Source organism: Lithobates pipiens, unplaced genomic scaffold (assembly GCF_037356315.1).
Source record: "Lithobates pipiens isolate NorthernLeopardFrog02 unplaced genomic scaffold, aLitPip1_a1.2 Scaffold_18, whole genome shotgun sequence".
In the NCBI taxonomy this organism is placed as follows: domain Eukaryota; kingdom Metazoa; phylum Chordata; class Amphibia; order Anura; family Ranidae; genus Lithobates; species Lithobates pipiens.
The window spans coordinates 233,591,604-233,603,438 of NW_027507758.1; the positions used below are offsets into that span (position 1 = coordinate 233,591,604).

Genomic DNA, 11,835 nt, shown 5'->3' on the forward strand with positions numbered 1-11,835 from the left:
CAATCATGATCTTCTCCAGTGGTTCCTGATGAGACCACCTCTGGAGTATGTTTGGAGAGGGCAGGCATGAAGTCTGGCTCATTGCAGCCTTGGAATTGAAGCCGTGAATAATCCTAGAACCGACATAGCTACCTGCACAGATACCTCCACATTGGAGTGGACTAAATTCACGGCTACCTGAATTTTTTAAATCTTTTCCTCTGGAAGGAAAATTTTCTGCTGTATTGAATCTATATCGTAGCCCAGAAATCTCACTTGCTGGGCTGGGATCATATTTGATTTTTGTTGATTTAGAAGCCAGCCTAGCTTGTTTAGGTGACTCTGCGTTACCTGCAAATTGGCTGATACTTGATCCCTGCACTCTGCAAATAGTAGTAGGTCATCCAGATAGGGAACAATGTGCAAAAGGTGAACCCATCCTTTACAACCAGATCCAAAATTGTTAAAATCTAAGGCTCGTTTCACACTGGATCCCAATGTGGCTACCAGCAGGGGTCCTGTGCGTCCTGGTTCACTGTTTCAGGTCCAGGGCTGAATTTGGACCCGAACAGGACCAAAAGACACAAAGGGTACCTGTGCAAATTCACACTGGAGATATGTGAACTGGCTCCATAGAGAGCCTGTCACATTTGCCTGCTATTGCGAATTGGATGAGGATATTTTGCATCCAATTCGCAATAGTGTGTACCCGGCCTAAGCCAAACACATAATCCCAGGAATTCATAAAGGGCGCAATAGATACTCAGAAATCTGTCTCATGGTTACTACAAGAAGTGGCGATATATATGAATCTGTCACAACTCCAACAAAACTGTCACAATAATCTCTCCTTTGAAGTTGCCGAGTTTAATAAGCTATTTGGAGAAGTTGGGATAGGCATGGAAATGTATCAAATATCAGTTCCAGCGGGACAAAGACAGATTGTCACAGAATAATATCAAAAGGTGCAACACAACAGTTTATCCCCAAGATAGAAGAGGTCTTTTGTATCTCCACTTTCCTTATCAGTTTATCAGTATAGCATATTTCATTATAAATATGTCACAACAGTGCCATACAATACAAAAATTATAATAATCACAAAATATACACTTTATAGCAGAACACCAGCCAAATTGTATTCGTTTTGGTAACAGGAGAAAGAATTATCTGTCCTGTTGATATTTTTTCTGTCCCAATCCCAATGGAGAACAGAAACCTGACAGAGGTGATAACCCTTCACCTACCAAAGTGTTTCATTGTTGTCTGTCCCATTGGAAGGATTACCTCACTTCTTTTCTAGTGACCATACAGGAAGGGAATGAATTGTCCAAAACAAGTTGGGTGTTCCAGTTTAAAGTGGAATTAACAGGAAGAACATAATATATTGTAGCTTACCAATCCTTTGATGTAGCGGCAATTGGTTTTATTAGGCTTCCCCCCTCTGGTTTTACCTGGTTATCTGGCAAGTAACACCTCCTCAATTACAGTGCCCCAATTCTGGATGAAGGAGCACAGGGGCACCTATGGTCAGAAAACACGTTATACGTTATACCTGCTCTGTGTAAATGTTTTGCACAGTGCAGCCCTGATCCTCCTCTTTTCAAGTCCCTCATTTGGTGGAGGGAGGATTATGGCGTGGGTTGTTTTTCAGGGGTTGGGTTTAGCCCCTTAGTTCCAGTTAAGGGAACGCTTAAGACATCAGCATACCAAGAGATTTTGGGCAATTTCATGCTCCCAACTTTGTGGGAACAGTTTGGGGATGGCCACTTCCTGTTCCAACATGACTGCACACCAGTGCACAAAGCAAGGTCCATAAAGACATGGATGAGCGAATTTGGGGTGCAGGAACTTGACTGGCCTGCACAGAGTCATGACCTTAACCCGATAGTACACCTTTGAGATGAATTAAAGCAGAGATTGTGAGCTAGGCCTTCTTATCCAACATCAGTGCCTGACCGCACAAATGAGCTTCCAGAAGAATGGTTAAACATTCCCATAGTCACACTCCTAAACCTTGTGGACAACATTCCCAGAAGAGTTGAAGCTGTTCAAGGTGGGCCAACTCAATATTGAAACCTATGGACCAACACTGGGATTCCATTAAAGTTCATGTGCGTGTAAAGGCAGGTGTACCAATACTTTTGACAAAATCGTATATATAACTTTTTTTTAGTTTTGGATAGAGTGAAGAGGGATTTGACTTTTATTATTGTCTGTGCACTTATTAGGTAGATTCACCCTATCCATTTGTCCATTTACCATCATCAAGTGAAAGTAAAGAGAGGGTATACCTTCTAATGGGACAATAGTTTTGGTGACCCAGGTGACAACCAGGGACTCCCTCACTGTGGAGGGATTTCCTCTCACTTCCTGTTGTGGCTATAGGACAGGAAGAGAAGGAAAATCTCCATAATGGAGCACAGATGTGGAAAAAAAAAAATCTGACAGGTGTTACAACCCTCCCTCATCCAAAATAAAAAAAATATGTAAAAAATGAAATTTTAGTTCTAAGTGTCATGTCCAGCGTAATCCCAGGAAAGCATCTCTACTTGGTATATATGCCTTATACCACGTACACACGACCAGACTTTTCGGCAGAAAAAGTAAGACGGTCATCCCGACGGACTAAGTCTGTTCGAAAGTACGTTCGTTTTGAATGTGATGACATAAGACGAGACTAAAAAAGGAAGTTCAATAGCCAGTAGCCAATAGCTTCCCTTGCAGCGTATTTGGACCAGCATACAGACGAACGGTTTTCCCAATAGGGATTGAGTCCGTCGCCCAGATTTGAGCAGGTTCTATTTCTAGGTCCGTCAGATTTTTTAAATGAAAAACAATTGGATTAGCCCAGTGTTGCTCAACTCCAGTCCTCAAGGCGCCTCAACAGGTCATGTTTTCAGGATTTCCATTATTTTGCACAGGTGATTTGATCAGTTTCACTGCCTTAGTAATTACCACAGCTGTTTCATCTGAGGGAAATCCTGAAAACCTGACCTGTTGGGGAGCCTTGAGGACCGGAGTTGAGAAACACTGGATTAGCCCACACATGATCAGAATGTCAGACGGACTGATTCCGTCAGACCTAGTCTGCCGGAATGTCCGGTCGTGTTAGCGGCATAAGGGTTAAACTTGGTAGAAACCACTAGACATACAGCACTTATACAATAATAGTATTTAGTACCAAAACGCATAAAGCTCAACAGATATATTACTTTATATCATATACTGTAAAAGATCTTTAGATGGCAGTACCATGTTTCCCCTTCCACTCTTTACTCCACAAGTACTGCAGGTCAGATTTTCAGGATAGCCAAGACCATGGACATATGAATTTATTTTGTAATTTAAGGGCGTAGTCAAAGCAGACCATGAACTATTTATGAGAACCTGTATACAAGTGTTAAGAAAGCAATTGAGTATCCTGCATCTCCACATGAATTTATTTTGGGACTAAAGATTGGTGAGACAAAGGGCCCCTTAAATATTTTGCATTGAGGCCCATCACACACACAATTGCAGGTCTGGTGTCCTTTAGCCATGGTTCAAACTGAAGTGTTTTAACATGTCAAAGCGGCAGCAATTGCACCGTCCTAATCAGTGCGACACCACATATGCGGTGCTGCACCGATTTCAAAAAGTAGGTTCTGTACTACTTTTTGCGATTTCGGGCTGCGATTTCCATTGACATCTGTGCAGAAATAATGATATATTTAAATAATGATATATTCACAAGAGAAAAATATCCGAGTGTAAACAATCGTAAATACTAAAAAAACAGGAAATGAAGTCCTCTATGATGTGATTAGTACACATGAAGTAAGAGACACGTGAAAAAAATATTAATAAATAATGTCCGGGTGGGAATAATCATGAATAAAAAAACAGAGAATAAAGTCCTCTATAATGTGACTAATACACGTGAAGTGAAGTAAGAGACATTCTTCAGATATAATGGACGTTTCACTAATCAGATGTAGCAAGGTGTATCAGCTTGTCTGGAGTAATCTAGAAAGTAGATGGAATACTCTTACCAGATGGGGTGGACTCCCAGTCTTACGACAGTAGAGTCAGGAACGCTTGAGGTCTACACATGAGACCAGATGGTGGATTGGAAGTGGTCAAACCGGATACCCAGAAGACTCCAAATGGTGGAACGGCTGTGGCAGGCGTCTTTCAGGAGATCCCTCAAGATGTCCGGATCAGATGTGGCCCATAAAAGCAATGTGGGGTACTAGATGCAAGCCTGACGCGTCGGGCTTGCATCTAGTACCCCACATTGCTTTTATTATTTCTATCGTTTTTGTGATCACCTGTCATAATTCATGTCCTTTTTTATGACTTTTTAATAAATACCTCATGGAAAAATTTTTTGACCTGCACCATTTGGAGCTTTCTTTTTTCTTCATTACCATCCTTGTCAAACCCCCTCTACATTCGGGGTCCGAAATCTAAATGGGCCACATCTGATCCGGACATCACAAAAACGATTGAAATAATAAAAGCAATGTGGGGTACTAGATGCAAGCCCGACGCGTTTCGACAAAGAGTGTCTTCAACAGGGGCATAATGCCCCTGTTGAAGACACTCTTTGTCGAAACGCGTCGGGCTTGCATCTAGTACCCCACATTGCTTTTATGGGCCACATCTGATCCGGACATCTTGAGGGATCTCCTGAAAGACGCCTGCCACAGCCGTTCCACCATTTGGAGTCTTCTGGGTATCCGGTTTGACCACTTCCAATCCACCATCTGGTCTCATGTGTAGACCTCAAGCGTTCCTGACTCTACTGTCGTAAGACTGGGAGTCCACCCCATCTGGTAAGAGTATTCCATCTACTTTCTAGATTACTCCAGACAAGCTGATACACCTTGCTACATCTGATTAGTGAAACGTCCATTATATCTGAAGAATGTCTCTTACTTCACTTCACGTGTATTAGTCACATTATAGAGGACTTTATTCTCTGTTTTTTTATTCATGATTATTCCCACCCGGACATTATTTATTAATATTTTTTTCACGTGTCTCTTACTTCATGTGTACTAATCACATCATAGAGGACTTCATTTCCTGTTTTTTTAGTATTTACGATTGTTTATACTCGGATATTTTTCTTTCGTGAATATATCATTATTTAAATTAGCGCTAAACTATTTTGCTGTTTATATTTTTGGGCTTTGTTTGTTTAGAGTGTTAGCAGCTGTTTCCCATCTTTACTCTAACATAGCGTGGTGTTTTCCCCCCCTATGCTGCAATAATGTGTATTGGTATAATGCTGTACTGTCATTCCGGAAACATACCTGGGTTGCAGTGGCGCAATGCACCGCTGAAAAAATACTGCATGCATGATTATTTGGGGTTCAATGTTGTGCATTAGGTACTTTTGACATGATCAGAGTTAACCTTTGGAACATATTACACCTGTATTTAGGGTGTAACATGTACCAGCACCAACCCTAAGACAGCAGGCAGAGTCTCTCCCCCACAGCCACTGTTCCATTCAAAACTGGCAGTGCTGTGTGGTTGCTTCCAGCAGAGGCACATCATTCATTCACAGGGATCTGTGAATGAATAAACTACCACCCCATCCACTGCAGATGGCTTGTAGTTCTCAATGGACTATCACTGTGCTGATTAGAGCACCCAGTGTCTGTTCACTCTTCCTCCAGCTTTCTAACTGAAAGCCTGTACACTGCGTACAGCTTATAGACAGAAAGCTGGAGGACAAGTCTGCAGGAGCCTAAGGCCCCTTTCACACATGCGGACGATATGTCCGTATTTCCTCCATCCGTTTGTGGATGAAATACGGGCATACATTCATCCCTATGGGATAGCGGGTGTCTGCGGATGAACATCCGCAGACACCCGATATAGTCCGCCTCCGCTACTGTCCGATTCTGCAGACGGAGGAAAATCCTATTTTTCTATCAGTCTGCAGAGCGGATCGGATGAACACGGGCAGACGGTCCGTGCTCATCCGATCCCCCATAGAGGAGAGTGGAAAGCTGACAGGGCAGTACCTGCACAGTGTGCGGAGACCGCCCTGTCCGCCGCCGGCTCAGCGGAGACAACGGAGCGATCCCCGCTGAGCAAGCAGATCATCACGGGGCGGATAATTACTGATCCGTCCCGTGTGAAAGGGGCCTTACAGAGCATTCACAATCTACTAATTGCAGGTGCAATGCTTTGCAGCCTCCTGTAGAAAAAAATAAGTAAATAGTACATTTTCTCTGCAAAAATATGTGCGTTATTTTTTCCTGAAATGCAAGCTTATCCTTTTCATGAAGTAGGAGAGCAGCAGCTTCCAGGCATTCGGGAGGTGATCCTACTGCCTCCTAAATGCCTTTTTCCCCTCTCAATCCAAGGAGATTTTGTATTGAAATACCAGTGTGATCCCACTGACCTCAACAGGCAAGGGTTATATGGTGTCACCTCTTAACTCGGCATGCCTATTTAAAATTAGCATGGGCCAGGAGCACAGCATCATAGCTGCAGCATGTGTAATACCCTCTCCAGCTACCATGGTAGGCATTACAAAACACAGAACGGTCACCTGTTTTTACCACCCCTTTCCTGCAATGTGAAAGGAGATTGAATTCAAATAAATGCATTTAATGCACTGCAGCAGACTAGGCTAGCAGTGAATGATCTCCTAGGGCGCTATGTTCCCATGCGACTCGGGTGCAGTGTGATACGATTCAGAACTGATTCAATCATACAGTTTGCTGTGTACATAGATTTGCAAAACAATGGGTTAAATGAGTATTCCTGAACTTTCTTTTATCTCATTGTTACTGTGACATTGTGAGGATGCATCAATGCCTCTCACATTGCAGAGCTTGGATTCACTGAATGCATTTACCAAAAATGTAAATATTGCAGAATTATAAATGTATCTTAAATAGAAAACTACTTTTAGATAGATTTTTACCCCAAAATCATTTTATTAAAATACATTTTGATAATCTAAGAAAATCTATTTAAAAAAATAAAATCCGATTTTTTTTTTTTTTTTTTTAAATGATTGATTTTTTTTTTCCAGCCCATTCATTTGAATGGGCTCAAATTGCACTGGACCACACCAAAAGTAGTGCTTGCTCTACTTTATAAAACACACAGCAACCAGATCACATGTGATCTAGTGCAGGCAACAGACCACAAGTGGTGTGGGAAATGCACAAACATAGCTTTCATGTGCCGTAATGTGTTGTGAAATAGCCCTAAAACCCCCAGCCTGCTGAGCATACCTGAACACTGGGAGTTTGGTGGAAACAAGAGCAAGTAAACATAGAATACAGGTAGAGAGACACCATCTCTAGAATAGGCTTTCATATTTCAATAAAGGAAGCAATTTAAAAAGAAAACTCAATTTCTGTCCACTTCAAGCACATTGACATGACCTCTTCCCAGCTACAGTATTCTGCAGCCAAGAACCAGACGGATTTGCACAGCTCCAGCTCACATGTTCTTTTAGCTGCATTTGAAAAGATCCTCACTAATGAGTTCAGCAGTGTCCGATGCCTGTGAATCAGTGTTCGGAGACATGGATTTGTTTATATACAAATACATACACACACTGTATACAATGCTTCCTCAGGCTAGGTTCACAACTATGCGGTTTTTAGGCTGGCTTCACACAAATGCAATGCCAGACATTACATGTGATTCACACTGCATTGCTGTGCACATCACATGCGATGTGAATTGGCACCAAAATGGTGCAGGACCCGTTTTTTGATGCGCACTGAAATTGGATTGCATGCAATTCCTGTCCGATTTCACAGTTCACACTGCGATCTGTGAACTGATTTGGGGGTGTCATTAACTTTACATTGACACCCGCAGAGGTTTACAGAGAGCAGTGTGAGCTGCCACTGGAATCCCGCTGGTTCCGGTATTGCACAAGTGTGAACCAGGACTTCGCCTTAGCCCTTATTCACACCGAACACGGCTTTTAAATAGTGAACTCGCACAATTTCAAAGTCGCATGTGCTGGTTCATGCACAGATGTCTATTGAAATCGCCCCCGAAGTCGCCAAAAGCAGTGCAGGGACTACTTTTGCAAAAAGGTGTGGCATCACAAAGTCGGCGTTGCACCAATTGGGACGCTCCTATTGCTGGTAATAGGTTGCGATTTGACATGTGATTTGACCTGTCGAAGAACGCTGATGTGAACGGGGGATTTTTAATGTGTTTCAAGATTCACAGAAATGCACTACAATCCATGGCACCCTATGGGCCGGTTCACACTGCATTGCTGTGCAGATCACATGTGATGTCTGTGCGATGCAAATTCAGCCATAAAAAAAGTATGGCTGAATTTGCATTGCATTCGGACCAAGCTTGTGCAGGACCCTTTTTTTTTTTATTTATTTTTTTATCTGTACTAGAATCAGATTGCATGGGTGTTCACACCCATGCGATCTGATTCCTGTCCAAAGTTACAGTTCTCACTGCGATATGCGAACCAATCTGTGGTGTCATTAACTTTGTATTGACACCCGCATCGTATGCAGAGGGCAGAGTGAACTCCCTGCTAGTCAGATGCAATGTGGGAACCCGCACTGGATTTGCATGGTTTTCCGCATCGCACCAGTGTGAACCGAGCCTAGATGCGGCGCAAATTCACAGCGAGTTTGCTGTGAATTTGCACCGCATCTAAATCGCAACCCTGTTCATGCAAATTGACTGCAGAGTGTATGTTAAGTTAAAGTGGTTGTAAACCCTTTACAACCACTTTTGACTACAGGTAAGCCTATAATAAAGGCTTACCTGTAGCTATCCCGGATATCTTCTAAACCTGCACGGTTTAGGAGATATCCACTGTTATCTGCATGTTCCGACGTCATCGGGAAATGCACACTGAAGCAATAGCACATATGTATGTATGGGAGCGATGCTGCCGGCTGGATCTATGTACGGGGACGCTACAGGGGCTTTGATCTAAGGTGAGTATTTTATAATGTGCTAGTAAGCTACAGTATGCATAATAGCTCATTATGCCTTCGTTTTTCTTTTTTCCTTCTTTTATTGTGGGTTTACAACCACTTTAACCTCCCTGGCGGTACGATTATTTCAGATTTTAGGTGCTGAAAGTGGTATCATTATTTTACATGGAAATCTGGCGTTTTATATTGTAGGCCTGTAATTCTTAGAAATAATTCACTTAAATCCATCCAAAGAAAAGCCTAATAGACATCCTGTCTATGATAAAATTTGAAATATGAAATCATAAATTAATATATAATAAATAACTATAAATAATTATAACAAATAATATAATAATAAAAATTATTCAATAATGTAATCAAATCAAAAACGCTGAAATATGCTGAGTTGCGGAATTGTCACGGTCATTACTTTTAGTGTTTGATGATGAATTTCCCCACAAGTTACTATCGCTCAATTCTGCAAGTGATTCTAATTTATTATCGCTGTTTTCTAGCTGGTCTATAACCACTTTTGATGTAAATGGAAATTTTTTGGTTGCTATGGACAATCTCCAGTTTCCCTCGCATAAAGAAGAATATTTATAATATAACACTGGATGCAGGACAATGGAGAAACCACTAGGGACAAAGGGGATGTGTAATTATTTGATACAGTACTGTAAGATTACAGTATACTGTATCTATACTGTGTCTTTTTTACTTTTTGAATTTGGTGCGGAACTCCGTTCCCATGCGGCGCAGCGTTTGCAGGGAACGGAGCTCTGCGCTGTCACAGATTGAGCGAGACACGGCGGCTCGCTGATCACAGCGGGGAGACATCGCTGGATCCAGGGGACAAGGTAAGTAACCCCCTACATGGATCCAGCGATGCGATCCCGAGTCTGGCTCGGGAATACCGCTTATGGTAATTAAATCTCACCCCGAGCCAGACTTGGGAATACCGCCAGGGAGGTTAAAGCCCCACACTATCAGATTTTCTGCTGATTTGTGTTCCTTCAGATTTACTAAAACCATATAATATGAGGTCAAACCTTAGGCGTTTCAGTTTGTATGCAATCAAGCAGGCCCTTGCACTACATGGTTTTGGCAAATCTGAAGGGAAAAAAAAAAATCATCAGAAAATCTGATAGTGTGTATGGGGCTTTAGGGCGCCCCACAATCAGTTTGCAAAATGCAGGGTGATTTGCAGAATCGGATCGCAGGGCTGTTTAAATTCCGATGAGGACCAAGAAAAGGGTCCCGCACGAGTTTGGTACTAATGTGATGTGAATAGAACACATACAGTCTGTATGACTGAAATTCGCATTGCACAGACATTGCATGTGATGTGCACAGTAATTCGGTGTGAATCACATGCGATGTCTGGCATTGCACTAATGTGAACCCAGCCTAAGGGTCCAGTTCACATCAATGCAGTTCACACAGTGCCTTTCCAGCTCCATAGGCTCCAATAGAAAATGACATGAAAAACACACGTACAAGCATTTGTTGGAGCATTTTCCTGCTCTCCTAGTAACATTAACACTTCTCATAAAAACCCAATAAAAGCCATCAGAAACACGCCTAAAAGCACCCAAAAGCCATGAGCTGGCCCAGTACCTGACTGATGATGGTGGTCCTGTTCTGCTCATACACCCAGCCCTCCTGGCACTGTGTGACTGGCAGCTGGTCCAGGCTGTGGTTGGTGAAGGAATACATAGGGTCGGTACAGCTGTGCTCTGAGGTGCCATTCTTCCAGTCTATGTCATACATATAACACATGTACTGCTCTCTGTGGCCGGGGACTCTGGGCACTGTGAAGTTCCTCTCCTCCTCAGGACTCCAGCTGCAGTTCTTACTTATCTGTTCCACCTCAGAGCTCCGGCACCAATGTCTCTCTGGCATCTGTCCGAGGAACACGATACCGACGAAGGAGAAGGCGAACGTGATGCCGGTCATACACAGAAGAATGAATACCCTCTTCTGGTAGCGGCCGAACTCCCCGGCCTCCTGTAGAACTTCATCGAAGGTTGGCATGATGTGAGGTGAGGAGAGGAGAGGGTTACCTCAGAGCCTGAGCTGGCGGTAGACGTGATGTCTTCCTCAGGAGAAGTTCATATACAGAGCGGACACTCCGCACTAAACTTTATGCTTCCTCTTCACCAGCTCTGAGCTCAGTGCTGCTTTCCTCTGTGTGTCTAACGGATCAGACTGAGGGGGGAGCTGCCAAATACTACGTGTGCCCAGAGAGAGACAAGAGGGCCGGCTAGTGGCAGCTGTGTGAACACTGAGGTCTCTACCGAGGGCTGTACACTGCTGGCTGTACACTGAGGGCTCTACCGAGGTCTGTACACTGCTGTCTCTGTACACTGAGGGCTGTACACTGCTGTCTCTGTACACTGAGGGCTGTACACTGCTGTTTCTGTACCGAGGGCTGTATACTGCTGTCTGTACACTGAGGGCTCTACCGAGGTCTGTACACTGCTGTCTCTGTACACTGAGGTCTGTACACTGCTGTCTCTGTACACTGAGGTCTGTACACTGCTGTCTCTGTACACTGAGGTCTGTACACTGCTGTCTCTGTACACTGAGGTCTGTACACTGCTGTCTCTGTACACTGAGGGCTGTACACTGCTGTCTCTGTACACTGAGGGCTGTACACTGCTGTCTCTGTACACTGAGGGCTGTACACTGCTGTCTCTGTACACTGAGGTCTGTACACTGCTGTCTCTGTACACTGAGGGCTGTACACTGCTGTCTCTGTACACTGAGGGCTGTACACTGCTGTCTCTGTACACTGAGGTCTGTACACTGCTGTTTCTGTACCGAGGGCTGTATACTGCTGTCTGTACACTGAGGTCTCTAACGAGGGCTGTACACTGCTGTCTCTGTACACCGAGGGTTGTACACTGAGGTCTCTACC

The 11,835-nt window shown here is 43.4% G+C and overlaps 1 protein-coding gene across 1 annotated transcript in view; it reads right to left on the reverse strand.

The window, feature by feature from the left end:
* Positions 1-11,419, reverse strand: part of SLC22A3 (solute carrier family 22 member 3) — a 494,822-nt gene extending 483,403 nt beyond the window's left edge. Inside the window, exon 1 of the mRNA XM_077486672.1 lies at positions 10,533-11,419. Coding sequence (XP_077342798.1) covers positions 10,533-10,949 — 417 coding nt within the window. The 5' untranslated portion in view covers positions 10,950-11,419. The remainder of the gene's footprint in view (positions 1-10,532) is intronic.
* Between the last annotated feature and the right edge of the window lie 416 nt (positions 11,420-11,835).